The 12,281-nt window shown below is 41.8% G+C and overlaps 1 protein-coding gene across 1 annotated transcript in view; it reads left to right on the plus strand.

The window, feature by feature from the left end:
* The window catches only part of LOC124719082 (ubiquitin carboxyl-terminal hydrolase 29-like), a 433,479-nt gene that overhangs the window by 331,389 nt on the left and 89,809 nt on the right, over positions 1-12,281 (plus strand). Inside the window, exons 6-7 of the mRNA XM_047244762.1 lie at positions 6,785-6,985; positions 12,009-12,200. Of these exons, the coding sequence (XP_047100718.1) occupies positions 6,785-6,985; positions 12,009-12,200 (393 nt within the window). The remainder of the gene's footprint in view (positions 1-6,784; positions 6,986-12,008; positions 12,201-12,281) is intronic.

A 12,281-nucleotide genomic window follows, 5' to 3' on the forward strand; every position in this document is an offset into this window, starting at 1 on the left:
ATAATGAAGCACTATCTGAGAGAAGCTCCACAAATATTCAGTCCATAAATATTCAGTCAGATTTTGATAAGATTTCAAAGTGGTGAAGAGATTGACAACTTGCTCTGAATGTTCAGAAATGTAAAATTTTGCACTTCACAAAATGAAAAAACGTACTATCCTATGACTATAATATCAGCGAGTAAGTGTTGAAATCGGCCAACTCATACAAATACCTGTGTGTAACACTTTGTAGGGTAATGAAATGGAATGTTTATATAGATTCAGTTGTGGGTAAGGCAAGTGGTAGACTTCGGTTTGTTGGTAGAATACTGGGGAAGGGCAATCAATCTACAAATGAGATTACTTATAAATCACTCGTGACCATGTCTAGAATACTGCTTGAGTGTGTGGGAGCCGTACCATATAGGACTAACAGGGGATATTGTACGAATACAAAGAAGGGCAGCACAAATGGTGACAGGTTTGTTTAATCCATGGGAGATTGTCACGTAGGTACTGAAGGAACTGAATTGTCAAGACTCTTGAAGACAGAGGGAAACTATCCAGAGAAAGTTTATGAACAAAGTTTTATGAACTGGCTTTAAATGATCACTCTAGGAATATTCTGCAGCGTCCTATGTATATCTCGCATAGGAATCATGAAGATAAGATTAGAGTAATTACTGAATGCACAGAGGCATTGAAACAATTATTCTTCCTGCACTCCATTCATGAATGGAACAGGAAGAACCATAATATCTGGTACAATGGGACGTACCCTCTGCCATGCGCTTCATGTTTATTTGCAGAGTATAGATGTAGATGTAGAGGATTTCATTTCATTTCCTTCTCTCATTCTGGGTGTTTCATTATTATTATTATTATTATTATTATTATTATTATTATTATCATCATCATCATCATCATCATTTATGACTGATTATGCCTTTCAGCATTCAGTCTGGAGAGCATAGTCCCCCTTATAAAATTCCTCCATGATCCCCTATTCAGTGCTAACATTGGTGCCTCTTCTGATGTTAAGCCTGTTACTTCAAAATCATTCTTAACCGAATCCAGGTACCTTCTCCTTGGTCTACCCCGACTCCTCCTAACCTCTACTACAGAACCCATGAGTCTCTTGGGTAACTTCGCTTCTCCCATGCGTGTAACATGACCCCACCATCTAAGCCTGTTTGCCCTGACTGCTACATCTGTAGAGTTCATTCCCAGTTTTTCTTTGATTTCCTCATTGTGGACACCCTCCTGCCATTGTTCCCATCTACTAGTACCTGCAATCATCCTAGCTACTTTCATATCTGTAACCTCAACCTTATTGATAAGGTAACCTGAATCCACCCAGCTTTCACTCCCATACAACAAAGTTGGTCGAAAGATTGAACGGTGCACAGATAACTTAGTCTTGGTACTGACTTCCTTCTTGCAGACGAGAGTAGATCGTAGCTGAGCGCTCACTGCATTAGCTCTGCTACACCTCGCTTCCAGTTCTTTCACTATGTTGCCATCCTGTGAGAATATGCATCCTAAGTACTTGAAACCGTCTACCTGTTGTAACTTTGTTCCTCCTATTTGGCACTCAAACCGTTTATATCTCTTTCCCACTGATATTACTTTCGTTTTGGAGATGCTAATCTTCATACCATAGTCCTTACATTTCTGATCTAGCTGTGAAATATTACTTTGCAAACTTCCAGTTATTATTATTATTATTATTATGTGCGATTGGACCCATACGGATCACGCAAAGCTTTTCCGATTCAATTTTTTAATTCTCCAAACTTCTCTCATTCTTTCCCCATGAATTCTCTTTCTTTCCTCTGTCCATTTTGTCCCCTGTCTCTTGCAAACTTCATTCTCGGGTTGTACTTTCCAACTATTGATTTTTTGCCTGTATACATTTCTGTTTATAACTTCTGAAGAATTTATTTGTGCATTTGCTAGATCTGTTTTGGTTTCTTGTATCGAGGGTATGGTTTTCAATTTTTCAATGTATATTAAAATTTTGTGGGAGAGTCTGGGTGTTGGGAGTCTGTGGATATGACCGTAAAATTTTAGTCTTCTTTTCCGGATGTCTGCGGCGAGGTTAGATAATTTTTCTGTAGTTTTCCGAGACTGTAACCTGTATCCATCTTCTGTTATTTTTGGGCCAAGAATCTTTCTGATAATTTTGCGTTCCTCTTTCAGGATGCCTTCCAGGTCGCCTTTTCTATGGAGTGTGAGTGTTTCGCTGGCATATAGTGCTTCGGGCTTGATTACTGTATTGTAGTGTCGTATTTTTGAGTGAATGGAGAGACACTTTTTATTGTAGATGTTGTGGGTTTTCCAGTATGCTCTTTTCAATTTTTGCAGTCGAACTTTTTGTGCAGTTTTCTCTCCCCCTGTGGGTTCTAGGACCTCGCCTAAGCATTTAAAGATTGGAACTCTCTCAATTTGTCCATACTTTGTAGTCAGCTTTTGAGTTTCAAATTTTGAGCAGATGAATTTGGTTTTTTGGAAGGAAATTTGTAGCCCAACTTTTTCGGCGCATTCTTTGAGAATGCCTATCTGTTTAATTGCTGTGGTCTCGTTTTCTGCTAGAATGGCCACGTCATCTGCAAATGCCAAGCATGAAATTTTAATACCATCTTTAGATCTTCCTAGTTGTATAGGCTTCCAGTAATTTTGATTCTTCAGTTCTTTTTCCCATTCTCGGATGACTTTGTCTAAGACAAGGTTGAAGAGGAGTGGAGACAAGCCGTCACCTTGTCTGACGCCGGTTTTGATCAGGAAGGGCTCTGATATTTCACCCAGGAATTTTATCTTAGAAGTTGTGTTTGTGAGCGTTTCTTTGATAAGGTTTAGGGTTTTCGGATCGAGTCCTAGCTCCACAAGGATAATAAAGAGAGATTGCCTATCGATTGAATCATAAGCCTTTGCGAAATCAACAAAGGAACAAATGATCGGACTGTTTCTGACTGCTTTGTATTTTAGCGTTGTCTTCAAATTGAAAATTTGTTCTGCACAGGATCGGTGAGGGCGAAAGCCAGCTTGGTATTCACCAATACTGTGTTCGAGTTGTTCTTGTGTTCGTTGAAGAAGACAAGCTGAGAGGATTTTATAAGTGACTTGGAGAAGGGAGATTCCTCGATAGTTGTTTATATCTGCCATGTCTCCCTTTTTATGCAGTGGATGAATTAGGGCGCATTTCCAATCTTCTGGTAGTTTTTCTGTCTGCCAAATGTCTGTGATTATTATTATTATTATTATTATTATTATTATTATTATTATTTTGGCAGCAAGTGAGGGGAAGAAAACCAATGTGCACTCCGTGTGCATACCGGGGAGAGTCATTCCAGATGTGGAAAGGGTCCTTCCAGATGCCATGAAGGGTACAGGGTGCACCCATCTGCAGGTGGTCGCTCATGTCGGCACCAATGATGTGTGTCGCTATGGATCGGAGGAAATCCTCTCAGGCTACCGGCGGCCATCTGATTTGGTGAAGACTGCCAGTCTCGCTAGCGGAATGAAAGCAGAGCTCACCATCTGCAGCATCGTCGACAGGACTGACTGCGGACCTTTGGTACAGAGCCGAGTGGAGGGTCTGAATCAGAGGCTGAGACGGTTCTGCGACCGTGTGGGCTGCAGATTCCTCGACTTGCACCATAGGGTGCTGGGGTTTCGGGTTCTGCTGGATAGGTCAGGAGTCCACTACACGCAACAAGTGGCTACACGGGTAGCAGGGGTTGTGTGGCGTGGGCTGGGCGGTTTTTTTAGGTTAGATGGCCTCGGGCAAGTACAGAAAGGGCAGCAGCCTCAAAGGGTGCGGGGCAAAATCAGGACATGCGGGTACCAAGCAGCAATCGGTATTGTAATTGTAAACTGTCGAAGCTGCATTGGTAAAGTACTGGAACTTCAAGCGCTGATAGAAAGCACCGAAGCTGAAATCGTTATAGGTACAGAAAGCTGGCTGAAGCCAGAGATAAATTCTGCTGAAATTTTTACAAAGGTACAGACGGTGTTTAGAAAGGATAGACTGCATGCAACCGGTGGTGGAGTGTTTGTCGCTGTTAGTAGTAGTTTATCCTGTAGTGAAGTAGAAGTGGATAGTTCCTGTGAATTATTATGGGTGGAGGTTACACTCAACAACCAAGCTAGGTTAATAATTGGCTCCTTTTACCGACCTCCCAACTCAGCAGCATTAGTGGCAGAACAACTGAGAGAAAATTTGGAATACATTTCACATAAATTTTCTCAGCATGTTATAGTCTTAGGTGGAGATTTCAATTTACCAGATATAGACTGGGACACTCAGATGTTTAGGACAGGTGGTAGGGACAGAGCATCGAGTGACATTATACTGAGTGCACTATCCGAAAATTACCTCGAGCAATTAAACAGAGAACCGACTCGTGGAGATAACATCTTGGACCTACTGATAACAAACAGACCCGAACTTTTTGACTCTGTATGTACAGAACAGGGAATCAGTGATCATAAGGCCGTTGCAGCATCCCTGAATATGGAAGTTACTAGGAATATAAAAAAAGGGAGGAAGGTTTATCTGTTTAGCAAGAGTAATAGAAGGCAGATTTCAGACTACCTAACAGATCAAAACGAAAATTTCTGTTCCGACACTGACAATGTTGAGTGTTTATGGAAAAAGTTCAAGGCAATCGTAAAATGCGTTTTACACAGGTACGTGCTGAGTAAAACTGTGAGGGACGGGAAAAACCCACCGTGGTACAACAACAAAGTTAGGAAACTACTGCGAAAGCAAAGAGAGCTTCACTCTAAGTTTAAATGCAGCCAAAACCTCTCAGACAAACAGAAGCTAAACGATGTCAAAGTTAGCGTAAGGAGGGCTATGCGTGAAGCGTTCAATGAATTCGAAAGTAAAATTCTATGTACCGACTTGACAGAAAATCCTAGGAAGTTCTGGTCTTACGTTAAATCAGTAAGTGGCTCGAACAGCATATCCAGACACTCCGGGATGATGAAGGCATTGAAACAGAGGATGACATGCGTAAAGCTGAAATACTAAACACCTTTTTCCAAAGCTGTTTCACAGTGGAAGACCGCACTGCAGTTCCTTCTCTAAACCCTCGCACAAACGAAAAAATGGCTGACATCGATATAAGTGTCCAAGGAATAGAAAAGCAACTGGAATCACTCAACAGAGGAAAGTCCACTGGACCTGACGGGATACCAATTCGATTCTACACAGAGTACGCGAAAGAACTTGCCCCCCTTCTAACAGCCGTGTACTGCAAGTCTCTAGAGGAATGGAAGGTTCCAAATGATTTGAAAAGAGCACAGGTAGTCCCAGTCTTCAAGAAGGGTCGTCGAGCAGATGCGCAAAACTATAGACCTATATCTCTGATGTCGATCTGTTGTAGAATTTTAGAACATGTTTTTTGCTCGAGTATCATGTCGTTTTTGTAAACCCAGAATCTACTATGTAGGAATCAACATGGATTCCGGAAACAGCGATCGTGTGAGACCCAACTCGCTTTATTTGTTCATGAGACCCAGAAAATATTAGATACAGTCTCCCAGGTAGATGCTATTTTTCTTGACTTCCGGAAGGCGTTCGATACAGTTCCACACTGTCGCCTGATAAACAAAGTAAGAGCCTACGGAATATCAGACCAGCTGTGTGGCTGGATTGAAGAGTTTTTAGCAAACAGAACACGGCATGTTGTTATCAATGGAGAGACGTCTACAGACGTTAAAGTAACCTCTGGCATGCCACAGGGGAGTGTTATGGGACCATTGCTTTTCGCAATATATATAAATGACCTAGTAGATAGTGTCGGAAGTCCCATGCGGCTTTTTGCGGATGATGCTGTAGTATACAGAGAAGTTGCAGCATTAGAAAATTGTAGTGAAATGCAGGAAGATCTGCAGCGGATAGGCACTTGGTGCAGGGAGTGGCAACTGACCCTTAACATAGACAAATGTAATGTATTGCAAATACATAGAAAGAAGGATCCTTTATTGTATGATTATATAATAGCGGAACAAACACTGGTAGCAGTTACTTCTGTAAAATATCTGGGAGTATGCGTGCGGAACGATTTGAAGTGGAATGATCATATAAAATTAATTGTTGGTAAGGTGGGTACCAGGTTGAGATTAATTGGGAGAGTCCTTAGAAAATGTAGTCCATCAACAAAGGAGGTGGCTTTCAAAACACTCGTTCGACCTATACTTGAGTATTGCTCATCAGTGTGGGATCCGTACCAGATCGGGTTGACGGAAGAGATAGAGAAGATCCAAAGAAGAGCAGCACGTTTTGTCACAGGGTTATTTGGTAACCGTGATAGCGTTACGGAGATGTTTAACGAACTCAAGTGGCAGACTCTGCAAGAGAGGCGCTCTGCATCGCGGTGTAGCTTGCTGTCCAGGTTTCGAGAGGGTGCGTTTCTGGATGAGGTATCGAATATATTGCTTCCCGCTACTTATACCTCCCGAGGAGATCACGAATGTAAAATTAGAGAGATTAGAGCGTGCACGGAGGCTTTCAGACAGTCGTTCTTCTTGCGAACCATACGCGACTGGAACAGGAAAGGGAGGTAATGACAGTGGCACGTAAAGTGCCCTCCGCCACACACCGTTGGGTGGTTTGCGGAGTATAAATGTAGATGTAGATGTAGATTTTGTGACGCAATGTATTTAATTCTTGAGCTGTCTTACAGTGTCTCATATTTCTGGCCTTCTTCATCACAATTTAAATTTTAAGCTGTATATGACATTTTATAGAAATCTTATTTCTATTTTTGTAATGAATGAAATTTCTTTATAGGCTGGAAAATCCAATGACTTCCAACAGATGCTGGATGAACGTTACCTTGCAGACTCTGTTTTCCATGGAAAATTTCATGCAGAGCATGATACAAGCATTTGAGAATGTGAATGTGGAGAACAATTCACTGATCTCATGCATACTAACGGTACACTATGCGAGGTCTCTTGGGCATCAAGAGTGTGTCTACGAACAAGCAAGGTAAGAGGCATTACATTTAACGTTCATCACTTTGCATTGAGGTGGCAGACCTCATAAGATAGCGATTTGCGCATAACTAGATGGTGGTAGTACCGCTTACACAAGATATAAAGGGGTAGTGCATTTGCAGAGCTGTCATTTTTATTTGGGTGTTTCATTTGAAAAGGTTTCCACTATGATTACAGCCACACAATGGGAATTAGCAGACTTTGAGTGCAGAGTGGTAGTTGGAACTAGATGCATGGGACATTCCATTTTAGAACTCATGAGGGTATTCAGTATTCTGAGATCCACAGTGTTAAGAGTGTGTCAAGAATGCCAAATTTCAAGAATTACCTCTCATCTCAGACATTGCATGGCCTACTGCTTTCTACATTTACATCTACATCTTCATACATACTCCCCAATCCACCATACGGTGCGTGGCAGAGGGTACCTCGTACCACAACTAGCATCTTCTCTCCCTGTTCCACTCCCAAACAGAACGAGGGAAAAATGACTGCCTATATGCCTCTGTACGAGCCCTAATCTCTCTTATCTTTGTGGTCTTTCCGCAAAATGTAAATTGGCGGCAGTATAATTGTACTGCAGTCAGCCTCAAATGCTGGTTCTCTAAATTTCCTCAGTAGCGATTCACGAAAAGAACACTTCCTTCCCTCTAGAGACTCCCACCCGAGTTCCTGAAGCATTTCCGTTACACTTGCGTGATGATCAACTTACCAGTAACAAATCTAGCAGCCCGCCTTTGAATTGCTTCTATGTCCTCCCTCAATCCGACCTGGTAGGCATCCCAAACATTTGAGCAGTACTCAAGAATAGGTCGTATTAGTGTTTTATAAATGGTCTCCATTACAGATGAATCACATCTTCCCACATTGTACCAATGAACCGAAGACGACTATCCGCCTTCTCCACAACTGCCTTTACATGCTTGTCCCACTTCATATCGCTCTGCAATGTTACGCCCAAATATTTAATCGACGTGACTGTGTCAAGCACTACACTACTAATGGAGTATTCAAACATTACAGGATTCTTTTTCCTATTCATCTGCATTAATTTACATTTATCTATATTTAGAGTTAGCTGTAATTTTTTACATCAATCACAAATCCTGTCCAAGTAATCTTGTATCCTCCTACAGTCACTCAACGACGACACCTTCCCATACACCACAGCATCATCAGCAAACAGCCGCACATTGCTATCCACCCTACCCAAAAGATCATTTATGTAGATAGAAAACAACAGCGGACCTACCACACTTCCCTGGGGCGCTCCAGATGATACCCTCACCTCCGATGAACACTCACTATCGAGGAAAACGTACTGGGTTCTATTACTTAAGAAGTCTTTCGAGCCACTCACATAGTTGGGAACCAATCCCATATGCTCGTACCTTAGTTAGGAGTCTGCAGTGGGGCACCGAGTCAAACGCTTTCCGGAAGTCAAGAAATATGGCATCTGTCTGATACCCTTCACCCATGGTTCGCAAGATATCATGTGAAAAAAGGGCGAGTTGCATTTCGCAGGAGCGATGCTTTCTAAAGCCGTGCTGATGCATGGACAGCAACTTCTCTCTCTCAGGCAAATTCATTATATTCGAACTGAGAATATGTTCAAGAATCCTGCAACAAACCGATGTCATGGATATTGGTCTGCAATTTTGAGGATCCATCCTTCTACCCTTCTTATATACAGGCGTCACCTGCGCTTTTTTCCAGTTGCACGGGACTTTACGTCGGGCAAGAGATTCGCGATAAATGCAAGCTAAGTAAGGAGCCAATGCAGTAAAGTACTCTCTGTAAAACCGAATTGGAATCCCATCAGGACCTGGCGATTTATTTATTTTCAACCCATTTAGCTGCTCACAACCCCAGGGATGTCTATCACTATGTCCTTCATACGGGTCTTTCACTTAACATGCGAGAACAGCAGTATTTGCATAGAGTTGTCAGTGCTAACAGACAAGCAACTGTTAGCACAGTGAAGCAAACTTTGGTGTTAATGGGCTATGGCAGCAGATGGCCGACGTGAGTGCTATCAGCGCGACATTGTCTGCAGTGCCCCTCTCGGGCTCCTGACCGTATCGGTTGGGTGCTAGATGACTGGAAAAGCCTGGCCCGGTCAGATGAATCCTGATTTCAGTCGGTAACAGCTCTTGTTAGGGTTCACGTGTGATGCAGACCCCATGAAGCCGTGGACCCATGTTGTCAACAAGGCACTGTGCAAAGCTGGTGGTGGCTCCATAATGATGTGGGCTATGTTTACATGGAATGGTCTGTGTCCTCTGGTCCAGCTGAACGAATCATTTAGTGGAGATAGTTGTGTACAGTTACTTGGAGACTATTTGCACCCATTCACAGACTTCATGTTCTGAAACAACAATGGAAATTTGTGAATGATGATGCACCGTGTCATTGGGCCACCGTATGTTGTAGAGAAATTGAGTAAATGGTTTGGTCAGCCAGACTGCCCACGTGAATCCCATCGAATGTTTATGGGACATAGTCGAGAGGTCAGTTCGAGCACAAAATCCTGTACTGGCAGTTATAGAGGCACCATGGTTTGATGTTGTAGTGGCGTGGCAAGACAGCCAAGCCACTTGGAGGTAGTCGAAAGGCACGCGTTAAGCTCACGCAGATTGGCGTGAGGTCTGGAACAAGGTAAAGTAATTATCCTATAAAGAAAAGAACGTAGTTCTTGGAATACTTAACTTTAATCCACAATTGGAGAACATCGCTCTTGTTGGACATTATTACACTGAATATAAACTGGTAATGGCGCCTTGCTAGGTCGTAGCAAATGACGTAGCTGAAGGCTAAGCTAACTATTGTCTTGGCAAATGAGAGCGTATTGGTCAGTGTAGCTTCGCTAGCAAAGTCGGCTGTACAACTGGGGCGAGTGCTAGGAAGTCTCTCTAGACCTGTCGTGAGGTGGCGCTCGGTCTGCAATCACTGACAGTGGCAACACGCGGGTCCGACGTATACTAACGGACCGCGGCCGATTTAAAAGCTACCACCTAGCAAGTGTGGTGTCTGGCGGTGACACCACAGATGTTTTGCCAGGGGACTTCCAATGACTCGTTGAGTCCATGCACCATCAAGCTGCTGCAATACGCTGGGCAAAAGGAGGTCCAACATGATATTAGGAGATATCCCATGACTTTTGTCACCTTAGTATATATTGAGCTGTTGGTACCATTTGTTTAAGTAAAAGATAGTAGTAGCCATAGCCATTTAGTTGTGGTGATGGAGTTGGTGGTAGCAGCAGCAGCAGTAGTTTTATTTTCATTAACTGAATTATTTCTGTGTGACAGTCCACCTGCTTAGCTGGGCGGTAACGTGCTTGCCTCTTGTGCAAGCAGGCCCGGGTTCGATTCCCGGCCGAGTCGGAGGTTTCCTCCGCCCGTGGACTGGGTGTTGTATTGTCCTCATCATCATTTCATCCTCATCACCCAATGTGGTGTCGAATGAAATAAGACTTGCACTTGGCGGCCAAACTTCCCCGTATGGGGCCTCCCGGCCAACGATGCCATATACTCATTTCATTTTGTGTGACATAAAAAAGTAATACTTTCCTATGTAAACACTGTAAATTTCATATTTTTTTGTCTTTTGTATTTCCGTATAAATAATATCTATGTAAGTCACAAATCATTTTACCTGTTTTTGCGACACTGCCGTCACCTGATGATGCCTAAGAAGCCGAAAGCTGGCTTGTGATCTAATAAATATAAATTTGCACAATGTTACAAAGTATTTCCTATTTAATATTATTGATTTTATATTTATTAGGTTGTTTCAGCTGTAGGCATCAAATGCATAATGCATTTGTTACTTTAATATATACACTGATGAACCAAGATACTATGATCTTTGCTCACCACGAGACTGAATGCCACTTTGTGGCATTGCGGTGTGTGATGTGAGTTTGCCAGTAATGAATGGGCTTTCGTTTGCTGATGACATCATTATTATTCAAAAGAATGAAGATGACCTCCAAAGATCAGTATACCAACTGAACAAAATTTGCAAGAAATAAAACTTTAAAGTTTCTAGCAATAAAACAAAAATAGTGGCATTCCGAGGAAAATATCTAGTCCAATCAAAAATTGGTTTGGATAATTCAGTTTTAGATCAAGTGACTCAAATCTCTTATTTAAGCTGTACTTTAAGTGTTGATTTTGACTCTGATATTGAAAACAAAATACACAAATCCAAGCTATCTGTGGTACCATTAGCAGTACATTGGGCCATAAAGTACAAAAAGAGATCATCATGAAAATCTAATAAAGTAATGATGGTTCCTATAAAAGTGAAAGCTGGGTTAACACAAAAAATTCAAACAGCAGAGATGCAGTTCGTAAGAAAGACAATAGGCTGCAGAAGAACGGACATGATTAGAAATGGAGATATTAGAACAGAATTAAATATTTTCAACATGTATTCAAGAAAATACACAACAGCATTAATTAATATAGGGAAGTTATCAGTATGAAAACATTTAGCATGTGTTAGTCTTACAAGAGCTTATGCAGATATCAGTCTGTGTGAATAGATTTGTGGTAGATGGAATGGCTCAGATTTGTGTCCTTCTTCCTTAAGCTATGTAATTTTTGACATTTTGTAAGTAGATTCATTTCTCCTTGAAGATACAGTTTTAATAATAATTGCACTCCAGATTGAATTTTCAGTGTGCAGTGGAGTGTTTGCTGTTTTGAGACCTCCTGGCAGATTAAAACTGTGTGCCAGACTGGGATTCGATTCCAGTTTTATTTATTTATTTAAGGAAATAAAAGTGGGAGAGAGGTAATGATGGAAGTAAAGCTGTAGGGAGGGTCACGAGTTGTTCTCTGGTAGCTCAGTTGGTAGAACACTTGCCAATGAAATACAAAGGTCCCATGTTTGAGTTTTGGGCTGGCACATAGTTTTAACCTTACAGGAAGTTTCAATAATTGCCCTCATTTTACACATTGTTGTGCAACTTCCTTGCAAATTGTATTTTTAAATGTATTTTTCAGGAAACTTGCAGAAGTGCTTGGCACATTGAATAGTGACTACAATGTAAATGACCAGCAGGATCCTTCAGAATTCATTCTCTGGCTGTTCAATGCATTTGAGCCAGCACTGGAGAAATATGGGCCCAGCTGGGCATCTGGTTTGATAACTGAGAATTTCAGATTTGAAATGGAGGAGAGGACCTGTTGTATGGGGTAAGATTTGCTTCACAACAGATAACTTTTTTTCAGTCATACAAGTTCTTAGCTTAACAGAACTGAAGCATTTCTGAACTC

This window comes from Schistocerca piceifrons, chromosome 10, assembly GCF_021461385.2.
Source record: "Schistocerca piceifrons isolate TAMUIC-IGC-003096 chromosome 10, iqSchPice1.1, whole genome shotgun sequence".
NCBI lineage: Eukaryota > Metazoa > Arthropoda > Insecta > Orthoptera > Acrididae > Schistocerca > Schistocerca piceifrons.